Source organism: Populus trichocarpa, chromosome 6, assembly GCF_000002775.5.
Source record: "Populus trichocarpa isolate Nisqually-1 chromosome 6, P.trichocarpa_v4.1, whole genome shotgun sequence".
NCBI classification, from domain to species: Eukaryota; Viridiplantae; Streptophyta; class Magnoliopsida; order Malpighiales; family Salicaceae; genus Populus; species Populus trichocarpa.
Genome location: NC_037290.2, coordinates 21,035,034 through 21,055,017, shown reverse-complemented (window position 1 = coordinate 21,055,017; position 19,984 = coordinate 21,035,034). Strand labels below are relative to the sequence as shown.

Genomic DNA, 19,984 nt, shown 5'->3' with positions numbered 1-19,984 from the left:
GGCTATGGCTTTTAGTCATGGCTATAACTTTTAAATGTTTGATACTGCTTTAAAAATTAAAATCACAACCCCTTTCAGGCGTTATTTTTTCAGCTAAAAGTCATGGTTTTTTCAAATGGATCCTTAGTTTCTTACCTTTTCGCAACTCGTCAAAGCAAAAAATCAAAATCAAAATCAAAAGTCGTACTGTATTAAAATAACTATTCACACGTGGGAGTTCCGATCATATAGCCAGAAGGGCATTAATCAATTTTTCAAAAAAGATCTTGGTCAATTTGGTTTTATATATTCAATTGAAAAAAAAAAAAAAAACTGTTCTTGGAAGAGGACGCTGGCACGTCCGCCATCTGCCTCACCAGCTAATGCGGCGAAGAGATCTCTCCTGTATATTGTCAATTCAACTTTCTTTTTTTCCCCCTCCTCGAAACAATCAAATTAGCTTGCCTATGGTTGAGGGCGATTCAATGAATTTGACATTTACAAAAAGATTATAAATGACTACCCGACAAGTTAAAGATATTGTAAAATGATCAGAGGTTTTCAAAACGTTTTAGAAAAAAGCAGAGGGAGGGAAGATCATAAGCTGCTAATAGTAGTTCAAGAAACACCATGTTAATAATAATGACAGCTTTTTAAAGTAAGAAATTAATACGTGGAACGAGGGTTTTTTTTTTTTATTTGAGGAAACTTCATTTCTTAAAAAACATATTTTATAGGTTCAGGTGAGTGAGTAAAACCTCAACTGTCCCAAAATCTTATAAGAGATGCATGCATTGACTCGAACTTGAGACCTGCTGTGCAGATCTCAAGCCCTTTGCTATTATGCCACGTCTCATGTTAATCCTAACCACCTTGATCGATGTACACTCATTTCTACTATATAGAACCAACATATCTATATATATATCATATACATTTGTATATAAAACATTTATCTTTTTTTTTAATATCTCAATATTAATTTGTTTAATATACATACACAACATTACGAGTATAACTATATAATTATTTGGAAACCGACTAATAAAATATAAATACTTGAATTTCTTGTCTCTTTAGTATTGGATATAATATAAATATAATAAAAACCCGTCCTTCGAGCGTTTATTGTCGTCATATGATTAAAAATCTTTGGACATGTATAAGAAATTTACTTTAGATTGATGTATAAACAGATATTTGGATTAAAAAATAAAATAAAATGCATATCGAACACTTTTATTTGTCTAATTCATTATAATATATACAAGTTGGCTGGATTTCTCACTCTCAGATTCTTTACATTCCACGCATTATTAGTAGAAATGGATAATACTCTTTCAATCCCTCATCTTTGTCCCGTCAATTTGAGGTTTCGGACTTGAAGATCTCAGGGGAAAACTTCAAATTTTAAGGTTAGAAGGTCTCCTTAAAGACTATATATATATATAGTCTTGCGTCTCTGTTTGCACATGATTCTTGTAGTATAGATGGGATCATAAGGAGGTAATGGTAGCCCAAAGTGTTTGTACTGTGTGCTGAGAGTCTACGGACATAACCCGAATGGTGGTTGCATCTTGAGACCGCGGTACTCTCCATGGCGACAAAAAGAGGATCAAAATAATATAAATAAATAAATAAATAAGACATTAGTCACGCGGTAGAGCAAAGAAGCAGCCACCCTTTTGGCAGGTAGCAAGACTTGGATCCAGCTTGAAAGCAACAAGCTTAATTATAGTAGGGCCAGTTATCTTCGCCAATAATGATTAATTTGCTTTTATTTTCTTCTCTTTCTATGTGAGAAAGAGTTATGGTTACAGAAGCTATGCATACCCACCGAACGATGGGCATGCAAATTCGAGGCATAATTATTGAAACATCATGAACTCACTTTGATTTTCGATAACTCAGGAGACTCGTAAATTGATAAAAAAAACACACAGCATGCTTGCGAGCAGAAAACACCCAGGTGAGAGAGAAGAAACAAGCTTGAGATTCAAACACAAGTATACATGCACATACAGAAAAACAAACATAAGCAGCCATTGTTGATTAATGACTCGGCCTTTGGAAACCATTAATAGTGCATTTCTTCCTCTTCTTTTTAACGAACACACACATATATGGATACATTAATAGGACGAAATATTCTAGCTAGTTTCTAACTTAATTTTCAGGAAAGAAAGAAAAGAAAAGATCAATCAAGTGTATTGTAACAGGTTTTGATATCCGTCTGGTGGTATGTTTTCACAGAAAAGTGGAGGTTTAGATTAGATTCTCTGCCTAATCTATGTCAAGAATTTGGTTTTGGCCCCCTTAATGAGATAGTTTACCAAACTAACAGTGAAGCTTGAGAAGAAGGGTCCCATATATCAACTCCATTATTTCGTAGTAGTTCATAAATTATTGATGATGATGATGATATTGACTGGGGTGGGTTGTTTTTGGTTTTGGTTATTTGGTACACATTAAAGAATTAATTAATATGTATATATATATATATATATTTCCACATTCCGATTTTCACCTTCGTAATGTTTTATGCTCCTATGTGACACAAGCATGAATCGTTTTCAATATCTAAACCTTTCCATATATATGCTTGTTCTCTTGCACGCGTATTATTCAATTTTATATTTAATATTTAATATTTCTATTCATAAATTGATTCAATACATAATAATTTAAAAGCTTATTTAACACACACACACACACACTAAAAAAACTCATAAAATATTAATTTTAAAAATATCATATATTTTTCTTATAAATATAGTTAAAAGAAATAGAATATTCTTTATTCATGTGAAATATAGTTTAAAGCATGAACCTACTTGTAGAACAATATACATGGATTATTCTTATAGACATAATAATCTCTTTATACTTATAAATATACAAAAGGTCTTTTAAAGAACTTATCACATTTACTATCTCATTAAAAATATGTATGTAATATTTGTTTCTCATCAATGTCACCAAAAGCAAGGGATTTCAGTATTTTATTTTTTTTAAAACGACAAGGTTCAGGAGGTATAAATACACCTTGAATCATCTAAGTAAGGATTCATAACCTTTTTTATTTCTCAATAACTTATTATATATATATATATATATATATATATATATATATATATATATATATATTAGAGCATTAATCACACTAATTAAAATATAAGAACTAACATTGTTTATTGTTGGAATTTAAAGTATTTTTAAATTATTTATTATTTTTCCCCTAAATTTACTGATTTTATCATCAGATGATCTTTAAACCCCCTGATTAGAACTATTTTTGGAGGTACTTAAAACTTTACCATTGATTTAGTGCTCCCTGAGCTAAGAAGAATAAAATTATTTATTTGAACATTTTAATTAACTATTATCTATAAACTTAATAACAACATGTTACACAAATATATAGAAAACATATATGTATTGAGTAAATACATAATAATTATTTAAATAATTTAAAAATATCATAATCTTTCAAAAGTATTTAATTAAGAATATTATAGTTATTTATTTATTTTTATATAAATCTCGTGCTTAACACACAAATAAGAATGCTATTATTATGAGTTTTGACCATTCTCTACATTGTCAATTCCTCGTAGCATAATAAACATAGCAACATTATTATTAACGCCATTATTATATCATTGTTTGATATCATTACTAGATAATTAGTAATAATTTTCAAATTTAAAAGTCAAGTATTGAAAAATAATTTATTTTTAAAAATATAAAATGTTTTCTTAAAAATATATTTTTCAAGAAAAATACAAAATTGAACTCCTAAGATTAACCATTTTCTTGTTAGATAAATAAAAAATTTGAGAACATGAGACAATTAATCAGTGATAAAAAAAGGCACCTATATTGTTTTCTAAAAGAAAGATTATATTGTAATTTTAAGGGGTATAATTTAACTAGTTAAATTTTAAATTTATTTTTTTAAATGTTATGAATTTAAGTTTTATAAATTTCAGAATATTTAAAATTATATTATTATTAATTTTAAAATTTGTAAGATTAATTAATATACGCGCGAAGGTAAATCTCCTCATTAAAAATAAAAAATAAAAATAAAATAGAGATTGCATTGCAGCGTAGCCCGCATACTAACTTACAATACTTTTCAATAAAAAATGAGAGAGAGAGGTACATTGAGTATATCGATGGTGGCACAGAAGTGAGGGGATAGCTTTGATGTGATATGCACCACTTGCATTTTTTAAAAATGGATGGGGACACGATAATATCAGTACGCCCATACGTACTAGGTTCAAGCATCAACGTATCACTTGCAACCAAAGTATTGTGAGCTATATTTAGCTCAAGTGAAGCGGTAAGAAATTAATTAGAGGGACATCATTTTTTTTTTATTTCAATCTTATTATTTTCATTTTTTAATTTATATGTATATATATATATATATATATGAAATATTTAGATATGACAAAAAAATCGACTTGAATTAAGTATTTAGAGAATTAACAATAAAACAAAATCAAATATATGTTTGTAGATATCATAAAATAGGTTTTGTCAGAATTGTAATTGATTCTATCTAAAGTCACCATCACTCATGGTTACTTTTACTCTTCGATTCCAGTATCGAAACTTCCTTGGCATACATTTTCTCAATCAAAATCATTAACATAGCAATGCTATAGTAGAGCTAGAACATATGATCTGTGACTTCTACAGCAATTTGGCTTGTAAATTAAATTTGCCAATTGATAATATTATAAATTGATGTACTTGAAAAGGACTTTGGAAGGTCACAAGTCTGGTTGCATCCATAAATCCAGTTAAAAAAAAGCTAACCAATTGGAGTTTAATGCCATTATAAAAAAACAACAGAAACACCAATAAAAAAAATATTTCATCATTTTTTTTTATGAAAATGAAGATGAAATATTTTCATTATTAATTTTTGATAGAAATGTTAACAAAATAAAAAAAAATCAATAAAATTTTTTAAGCAATTTAATATGTCAGCAATATTATCAGTTATCTCTCATTTAAATTTTTTCTTGAAGTAAAATTTATAAAAGAAAAATTTCAGTAATTTGAATAAACTAACTAAATTAATATAAAAAAATATTTAAGTTAATACTGACCTTCAACCTTGAAAACCATGCACCAACCTGCAGTTTCATTCAGGATGTTTGAAACTTAACTCCAAAACAATAGAATTTTTATTGATGATTTAAAGGTCGATGTTATTGTTCTCACAACCTTAATATTTGTAAACCTAAAATTGCATTTGTTAAATGAAATTAATTTTTTAAAAATTATTAAACATGTTGTTGTGAAAGCAAAACAAATTGAAAGTTTGTCCTTTCAATAATAAAATTATTGCACACTCGACACAATAACATCAGTTCACACCACAATAATAAAATAAATATTTCTTTTTCATTCAATAATAAATTAACATCATTGTCATTACATTGAAGTGAAATGAATTTTGTCCATAAATATTACATTATAATTTATGGCATTACACATTCATGTTGTGCAATTTAATCAGAATTGTCTTGTTTTTCGTCAATTGACTCGTCCTTATCTCCATCACAATCTTCTATGTTGATTTCATCATTATCATCTTCATCAACTTATGTATGTTTACTGGATCTCAAAATATTATTTAGCACCTCAATGTCAACATCAACAAAAATATTCTTGACGATGTGAAAATTTAAATTTTTTTCTAAGTTATTAGACAGAGCAACTCGATATGGATAAACTAACTCACCAAGTTGAAAGATATCATCTCCCATAGTTAATTCATCGTTGTCATCCTGAATAACCTTGACATAACCCCTGAGTTTGGTTTTCATTATGGAAAACCAATCAACTCTTGAACGATCCTTTCTAGAGGAAGGAGTGTATATGTAATAATCTTGCTAGCATTGCTTGGCGAAAACAAAGACATCATCAACAATGGATTGAAAACCAAACACAATGTCACCGTACTTCGACACTATGTCATACAATTCTTCACTCGAAAGAAGCAGCGGTGCAACATCCCTTTCAACTCTGCCAACAAAGAAGTCTTTTATATTCTTTCTGAATTTATGATTCGTTAGCAAGAACTGTCAGTGACAGCTAACAAAAAATATTTTGCCGCTATTTGTTAGCGTGAATGCCCTGTTATTTTTCATGTTAGTTTTCCATGTGTGCTCCAATCAGAAACCATTTCTTAAGCTAGAAAATCATTGATATTAATAGTCTACATCAAAGCTACCTTCATCAGAAAATTATATTTCCTCGATATATCATAAGTCAAAGCCCTAGATGACCACAATTGCTTCAACTCATCAATTAACGGTTGAAGATAAAAATCTATATTCCAACCCAAACTATTAGGTTTGGGTATGACTGTAGATAAAAACATGAAATCCGGCCTCATACACATCTTCGATGGCAATTTGTAAATCATGAGTATCACCAGCCAATAAAAATAAAGAGGAGCAAATGACCAGAATAGATTAAATCCATCTGTATATAACCAAAGATGCACTTTCCTTGTCTTCACTAAAAACTGAGGATGTACATTGTTAAATTGTTTCCATGCTTCACCATTAAAAGAGTGTACCATCACTCTATTTACCGCGTCATGTGATTGATGTCATGTCAAGTGCTCAATAGTCTTTAGTGACATGAATAACCTCTGCATTCTAAGTGTGATTGAGAAGTATTTAAGTTTTCTGTGTGTGCTTAATAGTCCATTCGATAATTCTATCATAACCAACTTCATTCAACTCATGATCTGATTTGATGGTGAACACCTATACAACGACTAATAATTTATGCAACTATCATATAATGGTTCATTAGAATTTTTTAAAAGATCAAAAAACCTGGTCGCGTCTACATTGGGTTCTTTATCTACGATTGGACATTGACCGACATGATCCTAATTTATTTTCATATTGACTGACATGATCTTAATTTATTTTTATCGCATCTATAACCATATTCATATAAGGATTACTATTGTCATCTACAACTCCAAACACGTTACTAGAACTAGAAGTTGACCCAACCATCTTTTCTACCATAGTATCGTGAAGACACATATGGTTCTCCGTGTCCATACCAACACATATATTTCTTCATGAACCTTTTTTTTTTATATATAAAAGATGCATCGTTACAACATCTGGACCAAGAAATTTTTTATTTTCACACCTATTGCATGAACATCTAAGATCTTCTTCACTAATATTTATTGGATTAGATTGTGCATAATTAATAAAACCCTGAATGTTATTATAATAATCCATCATCCACAAACTTTGAGGTAAATCTCTATACATCCATGAACGACCATCCATTACATATATCAAACCTATATAAAATAATGATGACAACATGTATTAATTATCTGCGTTAACTAAATAAATTTTCAAAAATATTAATTTAGCTCAAACTTATTCAATCTATTTTAATAGTTCTCTTAATTCATTGTCAATTATCTATATAAATTCAAATTTCTATACATTTATCAAAAATTTCAACTCAACAATAAAATTGACAAAATATTAAACGAACCCATTAAATAAGCCATTATTTATTTCATCACAAAACACCTAAGTCAAAAATTCGACATAAGTTTCATCAATTTACAAATAAATATAATTTTATAAAATCTAAAACAAACCCTAACATGTACAAATCATAAATCCATACAACAAATTTGTATGAGAAAAAAAATATAAAACAAGTAAACATCCAAACAAAATACACATGCTATAAAAATATGCAAAACAATTAACATTTTAAAATTAAGTTCAAATAAAAAGGGGTAGACTTGCTTACTTAAAATGGAGAATCCTTAATAAAATTCGAATAAGAACACGAATGTCGACAAATTAAGTGTTGCGGTGGCTAAATTTGTTGTGGAAGGTTCATTTTTGTTGAGATTAGGGGGAGGGGAGGGATGCACAAAGAAGAATGAGAAATAGAGGAGGGGGAGAGGAGGGTTAATCACCAAGTCATAAATTAAATATTACTGATGACATTACCGATGGAATAATTTCGTCGATAATTCCATCGGTCATTCTGTCGGTAAAAATATCATGTCACTGTACAATTTGCTTTTTTGGAATCTCATTGTAATACCATTCGTAATTCTCTCGGTATATACCGAGGAAAGTTTTTCATTGGCATATTTACAGACCCGTAAGATTAATTGAGGTACGCATAAGCTGGTCTAAACATCCATATTAATAATAATAATAATAAAAAAAAAGAGATTGCATTGCACCGTAGTCCGCATACTAGCTAGTTTACAATATTTTTGAATAAAAAATGAGAGAGAGAGAGAGAGAGAGAGAGAGAGGTACATTGAGTATATACCGAGGAAAGTTTTTCATTGGCATATTTACGGATGTACTTTACCATTGAGTTAATTCTGTCAGTAATGTCATCTGTAAAAGTTACACGTCATTGTATTGTTTGACTTTTGTTTTTCATTATTTATTTTATCACTGCAATTCTTTTGGTATATAGCAAGAAAAATTTTCTGTCAGTGTTTACCGATGGACATAGAGATGAAAAATTCTGTTGATAAAGGTCATCGCAATATATCAACAAAAAGATCTTGTCGGTGTTCCATTTATATTTGTCAATTTTCTGGTAGTGCTTAAAAGAGAATGCAACATTACTAATTGTTTCTCTAGCCTAACATATCTTTTTGCTTGAACTTCATTAACATAAGAAGAATAGTTTATTTCAATATAACATAGTTTATTCCTTTTGAAATTTTCCATGTCTTTAGAATGCAGATAAATAAATAACGATTAAAATCTAAGATCTAAGGTTATTTGGTTCTTGGTTAGTGAATATATGGTGTTTTAATCCAATGAGATCATAGTCTTTTAAAATCCAAAATTTGTATTAGAATCCATTAATTTGTTGTATAGGTGAGCAATTGTTGGCTTGAGGATCATAATAAACAAAACACTGACATAATATTCTTTCCAATGCCGATGAAATAATTTTTAGGCAATTTTATTGGTATTTTCTAATGATGACATGATAGAATGCCTAGACGAACAAATTTTCAATGTCGGTATTTCATCGCTTATTCCATTAATATCAGAAAATACTGAGAAAATCAATATACTGATGAAATTTTCTATAGAAAATTTCAATCAATAAAGTTCACTATAATTTATCAATGAAATTATTTCTATCGGTATTTTTTTTATATTTATTGATTTTCTGATAGTAATTTTTTAATTTAATGATAACATCCAAAAGTATAAATAAAGTTGAAATATCAAATGATCAGGTGAACAATCTATATATATTTTAATAATTAAAAAACTCAGTGGACAATTATTGGCACATTATTTGGAGTTGATAATTTCTTGTACAATGAAGTGACTTAATTTGGAGGGTGCCTCCAAAGAAAATTTGTCAAGAAACTTATTTGCTTTCCTCCAATGTCAATCCTCAATTTGAATTATTTGGCTTTGAAATTGAAGAGCTCTCCTAATTATGATGAAGACTCTCGCATGGGACATATATATTAATTACCTTCGAGGAAGTAAATATTAATTATCATATGTATAGTAATTACCTTGCAGCATCAATAGACGTTGGAGGGACCTGATCTTCCATGAAAGTTACCACCCTTGTATCTCTGGTTATATATTCAAGGTGTACCTGACTGCCCAAACAGGTACTTCAGATAGGTGAGATTAAGAAAGCACACTTCATATGGCAGCAGCTTTTTTCTTTCCACTGGAAGTGAGTTAGGTCTGAGAAACTAAATTGTAAAGTTCGTACAAAGTTTTCTTTAGAGAATCCTAGGATGACTTCGGAATTGAATACAATCACACAACTCCCCTTTCACGTTATAATAAACCCTATAATGTATACATTAATTGCCCTGCAACACACACATTGTTTACCTGATGAACATCATGAATGAGTCTTGTTTGTTTGTACACTAGTCCTGTATATTGACTTCACAAAACTCATATTCTTGTGTTATCATTGTTTCTGATGGTGATGGAACTGTTCTCTGATATTCTAAGATATCAGACTTAGATTCAAGAGCTAAAGATCGCTGTTGAGAATTGATGAACTTGTCCTGCGCTGAAGACCGTTTCTTCTTTATTTATTATAGTCATTATCTTGTTAAAAAAACCTAGCTACACAGCTAGCTATCGACCCCTTGCTTTGTATTTTCCAATACGGGGGTGGTTTGGAGGCCCTCTCCCAAGAGGTGTTGCTCGAAGAAGAATAGTGGGAAAAATAGTGAAGACAGAAAAGGGTATGGAGCAAATACAAGAAAATTCATCCATAATTAAGAAACAAGTAATTAATTTGTTGTTAATAATTAGATAGCAGGTTGGATGCTTTACCCACCCAGAAGAAGGAAAAAGAAAAACAGTGAGATCCTATGGGTAGACAGGGCCCATGTATTTTGGCTACCTCGATGCAAATGCATGCATTTGAATTGTTCCACTATTGAATTTCTCATATTTTGATGTTTTTTTTTATATATTTATATATATAGATAGATATATACGAGTTTTTGATATACACATATTCCTTACACAGAGACGGTGGTTTAAGATTTTAGATAACTGAGTATATATAAGCTTTTTTGAACATTAAAGTAGGTGCTGTGGTGGTTGGTTCTATGTTCCTTGGTGATTTAATTGCTTTATCTTCAAACTCTGTCATCCAACCACAAAAAATATACCCAAGAAATGAAAAATAAGAAAATAAATAAAGAAAACAAACAAACAAAAACGCGAAGAGGACAAGGAGATATTTTTATTATTGAATTCATCAACAGGGACCCCTCCCCTCCACCACCCACATACAGTTCTCGTCATCATTTCTTTATATTTTTCGTTTACTAAGCTTTTGGGTCTTGGAAGGGAGACGTTTTTCTCGTTTTTCAGCTGATTGTGTGTATCTTTCGACACCCTCCGATGAAATCTTAATTTTTATTGTTTTTCTTTCCACTCTTTTTATAATAACACACACACCTTCCTCTTCTTCTCTTTCTCACAGACTCGCACTCTAAATAAGAAGAAAAAGGTTCCTTGTGGCTCATCAAAGATGCCCAAGGCATCAAATGATATGAAAAGGGAAGGTCAAATCACAGAACTTCCCTTGTTTTGATCTATTCGCAGGTACCTCACTCAAAAGCCATAAAAGAGAAAGAGAAGGAAGGTGTGTCTCTGCAAGTATACTATAAGAAAGATATATATGGAGTCCTCAAGTGCAGCAGAACTGATAGATAACAACCTCTAATGATATAGAAGATATACTTACACACCACAGTACCCCCACCACCAATCAAGAAAGAACACAATCAATATATATGTACTAGCACATGAATTAACTAGTCAAGTGATTTCCTGTTAGCGCAATTTTTTAATTTTTCTTCCTTCGTGTGAATAAAATGAGGGCTCATAAATACTTGTATGTTTGGATAATATGAGTGAATAAAGAAGGGTATATTTCTCTTAGCCTTTTTAACCCCATCTTTCTCTTTACAACTCCTTTTCCTTCTCAAAGAGGGAGTTGCTGAGATTTGAGTCTGACAAAGGTCTTTCCTCTCAAGTAGTGAAGAGACTGTTAAATCCATAGATAGATCATACAAGAAACAGGTGGCTGTGTGTGCGTGCTCCTTTGTGTTTTTCAAGTATATATAAACACACACATATACGAGTGTCCTCCCCTTTCCTTATCTCATGTATTTTAGCCTCAACTGTATATACTTCCCTCTCTCCCTCCCTCTCAAAATTCATGGGCTTTAGGTCATTGTAAGTGAAAAATTGTTCTTTCCGCTTGAAGTGCAGATGATCATGAAGCACGTGCACACTCAGTTTTCCATCACAACAGGTTCCAATTATATAAAAACTAATACTATAATCAATTCTATCTCTCTCTTTCTCTTTCTCTATCAATCTCTGCACTATCTCTCTCTCTATCCCTATATATATAAACAACACCTCTCCTTAATCCACTCCCTTTCCCTCTTCTTTTCTAGTTCTTTCTTCTTCTGTTTCTAGGTGTTGTGTTGATTTTCAAGCTGTAGAAGATGGAAACGTATAAACATTAACAAACAAGAATTCTTTTAAAATCTTGATTTGATCGTACTATTAAAATCTTGTTCAAATGAATTCGCACAAGAAATTCTTTGATGATCTACACTTCAATTTTTTCTGGATTCCTCATGCATCCTCTTCTTGATTCACAGGCTTACAGTAAGAAGAGATCAACGCAGTTTCTATAAAACTCGATCCCATCTGTTTCTAACACTTCGTTTTTGATGGGTTGATCACAAATTCCACTCTCATAAAGGTAACATAAAAAACTCATTGAATTATACATATATGGGGTTGTCTGCATGTAGAAAGATGAGGAGTGGTGTGGATTTATGTTTGTACGTGTCTTTGGATTTGATATTTGGATGTGAAGGCTGATAACTAACGTAGTCTCTTTTCAAGTGTAGATACAAGACTGAACATAGTTTTTCGAGAAAACCAATCCGATGGCGACATACTTTCATGGGAATCCTGAAATCCAAGCAGCTGCTGCATCAGCGGAAGGTCTTCAAACTCTTGTGCTTATGAACCCTACTTATGTCCAATACTCTGAAACCCCTCCACCACCACAATCCAACAACCTTGTATTCCTTAACGCCGCTGCTTCTGCTGCTGCCAACAGCCTCTCTCCTCCGCCGCACCTCTCGGGCCACGCGCCATCGAACACCCAACAATTCGTCGGTATCCCTTTGGACCCTAACTCCCATGAGGCTTCTACTTTGCATGGACTTATTCCCCGTGTCCATTACAATTTTTATAATCCAATTGACTCTACATCGACTGCGCGTGAAACACCACGCGCCCAACAAGGCCTGTCTTTGAGCCTCTCCTCACAACAGCAAGGCGGTTTTGGATCACAGGCTCAAGCTATGTCTGGTGAAGATATAAGGGTGTCTGGTGGGTTGGTGTCACCAGGTTCGGGTGTGACAAATGGGGTACCGGGTATGCAAGGGGTCTTGTTGAGCTCAAAGTACTTGAAGGCCACTGAAGAGCTACTTGATGAGGTTGTTAATGTGAATAGTAATGGAATCAAGAGTGAATTGTCAAAGAAGAGTAACGGGATTAGTAGTAATAATAGCAATAAGGTGATTGGAGAGTCATCAACCGGAGAAGGGTCTGGCGAAGGAGAAGCAAGTGGGAAGCGCGGACCGGAGCTTTCCACTGCAGAGAGGCAGGAAATTCATATGAAGAAGGCTAAGCTTATGAGCATGCTCGATGAGGTACGCACTTGCAGTTTATATGTTCAACTATGATTTGTTTTCAATTTGTGTGTTGATCATTTGTGTCGGTGAGGTTTAGTTAAGTTCGTTTAAAGAAACTGAGGATAGTTTCTTGGAACGTTCTTGTTTGTATTGCGAAAAATATTGGCTGAGATCACACGGGATTGAGTTAGGTCTCTATCACTGTAAGAAACCCATCTAAGGAAACCGTGTCCGAATTTCAGTCTGGTGTTGTATTCAACTCGTAATGTTTTCAAGTCTCTCATCTTTTTGGACCCTTGCTATATGCTCTTAAAATTTAGAACTTCAATTTTCACAAGATAGGAACAGAGGGAGTCTCGAGGCTTTCAATTCAATATGTACCCTGTTGTCACAGCAGATAAATGGGATATTTTTATTCATTTTTGTTTTTATCATCTGCAGGTGGAGCAGAGGTACAGGCAGTATCATCACCAGATGCAGATAGTGATTTCCTCGTTTGAGCAAGCAGCAGGAATTGGTTCAGCAAAGACATACACAGCCCTTGCATTGAAAACAATCTCCAAGCAGTTTAGGTGCTTGAAAGATGCAATAACAGGTCAAATTAAAGCTGCAAACAAAAGCTTAGGTGAAGAGGATTGCTTAGGAGGAAAGATTGAAGGTTCAAGGCTCAAATTTGTCGATCATCACCTTCGACAACAGCGTGCACTTCAGCAGTTGGGAATGATCCAGCACAATGCTTGGAGACCCCAGAGAGGATTGCCTGAAAGATCAGTTTCAGTTCTCCGTGCTTGGCTCTTCGAACACTTTCTCCACCCGTAAGCACCCTCAGAATTCTAGGAATTACATTTTTTTTTTGGCCCTTTCCTATTGATGACTATTTTCATGTAGATAATCATAGTTGTTTGTCATGATCCCACAAAAATCCCTGGGTTTTAGTTTTTGTTCATATCTGATTTGTGAACCTTTCATGTTTCAGCTATCCCAAGGATTCAGACAAACACATGCTCGCAAAACAAACAGGGCTCACGAGGAGCCAGGTATGAACCAACTCCTGCATTTCTCAGCATTCCTATCGCAGTTGTGGAAATTCTTATATTTATGTGTTTGTTATTATACAGGTGTCTAATTGGTTCATAAATGCTCGAGTTCGACTTTGGAAGCCAATGGTAGAAGAAATGTACATGGAGGAAATTAAGGAACAAGAACAGAATGGATCAGAGGACAAAACAAGCAAGAGCGAACACAATGAAGATGCTGCTTCAAGGTCAGTTCTGCAAGAGAAAGGTTCAGTTAACGGAAATCTAACTAGAAGCTTCAAGTCCTTGGACAATTCACCGGATGCTCCTTCTGCAATCTCAATACCCACATCTTCAACATCTCCTGTTGGGGGAAATCTCCGAAACCAGTCTGGATTTTCCTTTATGGGGTCATCAGAATTAGACGGGATCACACAAGGGAGCCCAAAGAAACCAAGAAGCCATGATTTGATACAATCCCCAACTAGTGTGCCATCCATTAACATGGATATCAAGCCTGGCGAGGCAAACAATGAGCAGGTTTCTATGAAATTCGGCGATGAGAGGCAGAGTAGGGATGGCTACTCATTCATAGGAGGCCAAACCAACTTCATTGGAGGTTTTGGGCAATATCCAATGGGGGAAATTGGGAGGTTTGATGGAGAGCAGTTCACGCCAAGGTTTTCTGGCAATGGTGTCTCTCTCACTCTTGGGCTACCTCATTGTGAAAACCTCTCCTTATCAGGTACTCATCAAACTTTTCTTCCAAACCAAAACATTCAACTGGGAAGAAGAGTAGAGATCGGCGAACCAAACGAGTATGGAGCCCTTAACACATCCACGCCTCACTCTTCAACTGCATACGAGAGCATTGACATTCAGAACCGAAAGAGGTTTATAGCACAACTGTTGCCAGACTTTGTGGCCTGATACATTAGGACAAAGAGGCCGAGGCTTCAGAATCTCTTTTCACTGTTCCATGTATTGCTAAGGAACAAGGAAGATGCATGGTAGTGTAAAGAAAGAAGAAAATTTACTTAGTATAGGTCTATACTTGGCATAGAACCATTGAGTTCTAAGACAGCTTAGGATTTAGTATATGGTTGAGGATTGTATATTATTTTTGTAAGTTCTGAAGATGGATAGATGGATTGGTGTCATAACAGTTAGTTATTGGGGTATACCAACGTAGTATATTGATTGTGAGAAATCATGATGTCATCGTGTATTTCATCAAATAAAGAGAAGTATGTATGAAGTGTGACACTCAATTGATTGCAAGCTACACGCAAGAAACGAAGATAAAAGAATGGGAGACTGCAGACATCAGCAACGATAAAAAAAATTTTCTTCTTCAAATCAAGATCTAGAAACGATACATTGGAAGAAAACCTCCTTTATATCCACACACAGTGCTATAAGGGGAGAGCTTAGGGAAGCATAAACATTACAAGTCCCATTCAAACAACATTTTCAAAGAAAAGTCAGCAATAGTTACAAATATATAGTTTTCTGATGCATGAATGCTGGGAAATTAGATGACTAGATGAGGAACCCAGAAAGGTCCTCTGCTCAAGAAAAGTCTGAAGAAAGACTAGCTAGGGTAGAAAAATAAAGTCAAAAGGTGCAAGACCGAATGCAAAAATAACCAATCAAAACGGTCCAGAATCATTGCTCAATAGAAGGAGAGAAGTGAAGAAACTATTGCTTAATGTATATAAATAGATAAAAGGACATAAAGTGCACATTTGTCCATGTTTATTTCTGTGTTTTGAAGGAGTGCCTCTTTGGCCAGGATACTGATATCCTTAAGACCTTAACCTCTGCCCAAAATTGACCACCATGGATAAGGTTTTCTCGTATCATGTATCATGTTCTTTTGGTAGTTCCTTGCCCTGTACAACGGAGGGAATAGGCGAATAGCATTATATTACAAAGTATTTATTAAGTTAAGATGAAGTACAAAGCATTTATTAAGCTTACTGCCCTTCACCCAGGCATTCCCTGCGGACTTCCATTTCCCTCTCCTTAGAGTAGAAAATAAAATTGATTAAGCATCAGGACTTTAACTAGAAAATAATCTAGTAAACAAATAAATAAACAAATGAAAATTGGCATGAGCAAATTGGACAATAAGATAGCACAAGCCCAGAAGATTTATCGAGTTTGATTACGCTAGACATTCACAATTACGGATTTACAATCAAACAGAAGCCTAAACATTACTTCATTTACAAACCTTAGAATGCAATCACTTTTGGACGAGAAGCTAAAAGTTAGTGCACCCAGTTTAGGAACCTCTTGTCAACAACACTTTCTAAACCAAGCCCTGATCTTCGCAAAGGATAGGAAAATGATTTATGATCAAGCACGATGTAACTATTCTTACCAAAAAGATGAAAAAACAGATGGTCAAAGTGTGCTATTGGCCATACCGTGGTTGCCCAATATGTCTGCTAATCTTCTCTTCGCAACCTTGGACCTGTAACACCACACCTCAAATGCCTCAGTGAAGTCTGGATAGTGAATATGTTCATTCCCTAACCATTCTGTCAAAATCTCTGCCTGGTCTTCTGATGGCAGTGTAAGAACCATAGAAACAAATGTGGATTCTAAGGACTGCCATAGCTCACCATCAATCCTAAGTTCTGGAGCATCTTTGGCATTAGTCGTGGCAGAATCAATTAATGGTTTGGTAACCCTCACAAATGGAAGCCAAACCTTGACCATGTGAAACCGTTTTGCAGTAGGCAGAATAACGTTACCATATCCTATTGCTTCTAAAACCTTTGCTGCCACCTCTATAACCTTCGACTTTGTCTCAATAATTTCAGCTACCGAACTAGCTTGCTCAACAACCAGAACTATCTTATCTGATGCGCCTACCCAACTATTGACAAATTCCTTCATGATTTCCAACTTATTTAGTATCTGACAAGCCCACGATAAATCTGATAGATATGATTGAAAAGATTGCATTTTCCCTTTCTCATTGGCAGATTCCACAGGCTCACATAACAGAGCTTCTAGCATATTGTTAAATCTGGTGAACAGTCCCTTCACACATTCTTTTACTTCAAATTTGACCTCTTGATCAGCTGTTAGTAGAGGGGCATCATCATCTTCAGTCAGCATGTATTCGAGCTGCTCTTGTGCAGTAGTTTTAAGATCATTCATGGGTGAAGGAGGTGATGATGTGGCAAATTTAATAGCTGACAGAAAAATTCTCAATACAGCTGACGGATTGACTGGTTGGACACGGGCAAGAATTGGTTGGGATTTCGATCCCATGCCTGGTATGATTTTTAGGATCTCATCCTCCTCAGCTTCTTCCCATGGCATTGCTTCCAAGTAGTTCACACAAGCATTAACAATTTGTGGGCACCCAAGTTCCACAGCTACACGCAGAATGCCAAGGGCATTCTTCACACCATGCCATATGTCTTCCAATGAACCATCTATAACAACATAGAGAAGTCGTAAAAAATTGACATGGTGATCAAAGTCTGATTCTTCACAGTAAACTTCAACACAGTTCCGTGAGTCAAGGATCTGACATGTAGGCCAGTTCTCAGAAAGGCGGTCACCAAAATATTTGCTCTTTTCTATCAAGATAAAAGAATGGCAATAAAACCAATCATCTCGGCCTTCATGTGTTCGGAGTCGGACAACAACATCACTGGTTGAACGATCACCAATCCTACTTGGCTCCTTCATGTAAGAAATAATGCATCAAGAAAAACCATAAGCAGAGTTAGATGCATTGTGCAAGTAAGAAAAATCTGCAATAGTTGAGGGAACAAGAATTCTCAAACATGGCGATACTTGTAAGGGAAATCCTGTATAGCCGTAAAAGAAACAAATCATTTACAATCATTCAGCAAGATTACATGCAGCATTGAACTATGGCAAGACTAACACACAGAAACCACACAATATTAGCATGGTTCACTCAGATTGTCGGCACACAACCTCTCAAAAGAAAATCACATAGCATTGGACTTCGCCTCTTATGTACTCTCAAAACTCAATGATCATGCAAAGTGAAAGATCCTCTCCCAGCAAAGGAAGGAATAAGAATTATCAGTTCTTTTTTTCTCATCAAGAATAAACAGCTAAACGGAATCAAGAATTGACATGCATGTTGAAATGAAGAAAATCACTATGACGGACAAGGGAGAAAACTTACTGGAGATTCCATCAAAGCAATCAGCACTTATAAGTATTTTTTTTGCCCATTATGGCTCCTGCAAACGAATGAGAATCTAAATGAGAAAAAAATGCAAGTGCATAGTTATAAGAACATAGGAATATTGAAAGCGATAATTAGAAATACAAAACTAATCAAACGCTATTAAGAGTTATATATACTGAGTTAGCTGTCACTTTTAAGATCACATGCTTAATTGATCCAAACTACCAGATCAGAACCCGAGTAACTCGATAGATTGAAATGGTCTAAAACTTGATTAGTTGAACTCTACGAGCATTTTCAACTAAGTTACATACATCAATCCTTTTCAATAATAGAAGAATTGTATCACCTAACCAATTTAAAACTCAAATAACAGAAATAAGAACGGTTTGGCGGTCTAAAGCTTAAATCGATCCAAGATCATTCAAACTTGACACAAAAACAAGAAAGGATCATCTTTACAAGAACAGGTTTCACAAATTTAGTTCCATAGCTACTCATTATTCATCTAAAGAGATTAAAGATTAAAAAAGCCACAAAATTATACAAAAACAGGCCATAATGAAACAGCCCCATATATGAAATAGGCATGCAATTTGACCGTCAACTTTGAAACCCACAATTTAATTCATTTTCTCTAGCTACCCACTTCACCAAGTTGACATCATCTATAAGCAACCTCTTGAGGTAAAGAAACAACAGGAATGAAGAAAGAAAACGCAAGAGTTGCACAATCTCCTCTAGATAATGGAGGTTTTACAAAAAGAAGTGAAATTCTTGATTCTTGTACAAGAAAGAAATAAAAGCTAAAATTTTGTGGGAGTGGAAATGCAAAAGAGAAGCAGCAAAAGCAAAGGTAAAAGGAAATTTAAACAGAAGATAGTGAAGTAGCAGATAGATAGGCAGATAAAATTAAACGGAATTAGAAAGAAAAGTCACAATAAATAAATAAAAAACCTCGTAACCTTTTATTTCCTTTTCTTTTGATTTCGCATTCAAAGATAAACTGGGAAAGCTCTCCCTTCCTCTGCTCTGTCTGTCGAGAAGACATTGGTTCCTTTTTTTTTTTTTTTTTTAATGTTTTCCTTTTTTCGTTGCAAGTCAGCCTTTGTTTAAAGTTAGGTCTAAATTTCTATGGGCCGATTTGAAAGAGCCTATCTGGCTAATAATGGATGAGGTATTAGCCCGACCTAGCAAGCTAAGCTAGTCTTTCTTTCTTCTCTTTAATTTTGGCAAGCAGCCGCAGGCCCTCACATATTTGCTTTGCCCTAATAGCTTGCATAGAATAGAAACAGTAGGGAGTTTCGATAGCTTTTAATACAAGTTTCCCAGCAAATGCTTTCGAAAAAACAACCTCAAGCAACAGACTTCTTCCAGGAGAAATAAGATGATAATCTTAAAAATTAATCCCCAACACTCTTGCTCACCACTAAAATAGGTTACAACTTAAATATGCTAAGGTTGTAAATTCTTGAAGGATAATATGGCTCTTTG

At 33.8% G+C, this 19,984-nt stretch overlaps 2 protein-coding genes across 7 annotated transcripts; one reads left to right on the top strand and one right to left on the bottom strand.

Annotated features, from left to right (window-relative positions):
- The first annotated feature begins 10,937 nt into the window (after positions 1 to 10,937).
- On the top strand, positions 10,938 to 15,566 carry LOC7497646 (BEL1-like homeodomain protein 1). Of its 4 annotated transcripts, none has more exons than XM_006381886.3 (6): positions 10,938 to 11,156; positions 12,230 to 12,333; positions 12,485 to 13,297; positions 13,721 to 14,094; positions 14,256 to 14,316; positions 14,398 to 15,566. In XM_006381886.3, the coding sequence occupies exons 3-6, from the start codon at positions 12,524 to 12,526 to the stop codon at positions 15,223 to 15,225; spliced, it is 2,037 nt and encodes a 678-aa protein (XP_006381948.3). In that variant the 5' UTR covers positions 10,938 to 11,156; positions 12,230 to 12,333; positions 12,485 to 12,523; the 3' UTR covers positions 15,226 to 15,566. The 4 variants fall into 4 exon arrangements, with proteins under 4 accessions (XP_006381948.3, XP_006381947.3, XP_002308323.4 ...); XM_006381885.3 differs by having other exon boundaries at positions 10,938 to 11,196; XM_002308287.4 differs by having other exon boundaries at positions 10,938 to 11,871.
- An 840-nt stretch (positions 15,567 to 16,406) lies between these two features.
- LOC7497647 (BTB/POZ domain-containing protein At3g05675) lies at positions 16,407 to 19,574 on the bottom strand. Of its 3 annotated transcripts, none has more exons than XM_024603718.2 (3): positions 19,456 to 19,574; positions 18,485 to 18,542; positions 16,407 to 18,006 (listed from the first exon to the last, which is right to left on the bottom strand). In XM_024603718.2, exons 2-3 carry the CDS (start codon positions 18,494 to 18,496, stop codon positions 16,708 to 16,710), a joined length of 1,311 nt encoding a protein of 436 aa, XP_024459486.1. In that variant the 5' UTR covers positions 18,497 to 18,542; positions 19,456 to 19,574; the 3' UTR covers positions 16,407 to 16,707. The 3 variants fall into 3 exon arrangements, with proteins under 3 accessions (XP_024459486.1, XP_002309253.2, XP_024459487.1); XM_002309217.4 differs by having other exon boundaries at positions 19,448 to 19,534; XM_024603719.2 differs by lacking the exon at positions 19,456 to 19,574 and adding an exon at positions 19,111 to 19,441.
- Between the last annotated feature and the right edge of the window lie 410 nt (positions 19,575 to 19,984).

Coding starts and splice junctions, on each gene's coding strand:
- LOC7497646 (XM_006381886.3), top strand. CDS start 12,524: ATGGCGACATACTTTCATGGGAATCCTGAAATCCAAGCAGCTGCTGCA. Junction 13,298..13,720: donor TTATGAGCATGCTCGATGAG/GTACGCACTTGC, acceptor TATCATCTGCAG/GTGGAGCAGAGGTACAGGCA. Junction 14,095..14,255: donor TTCGAACACTTTCTCCACCC/GTAAGCACCCTC, acceptor TTCATGTTTCAG/CTATCCCAAGGATTCAGACA.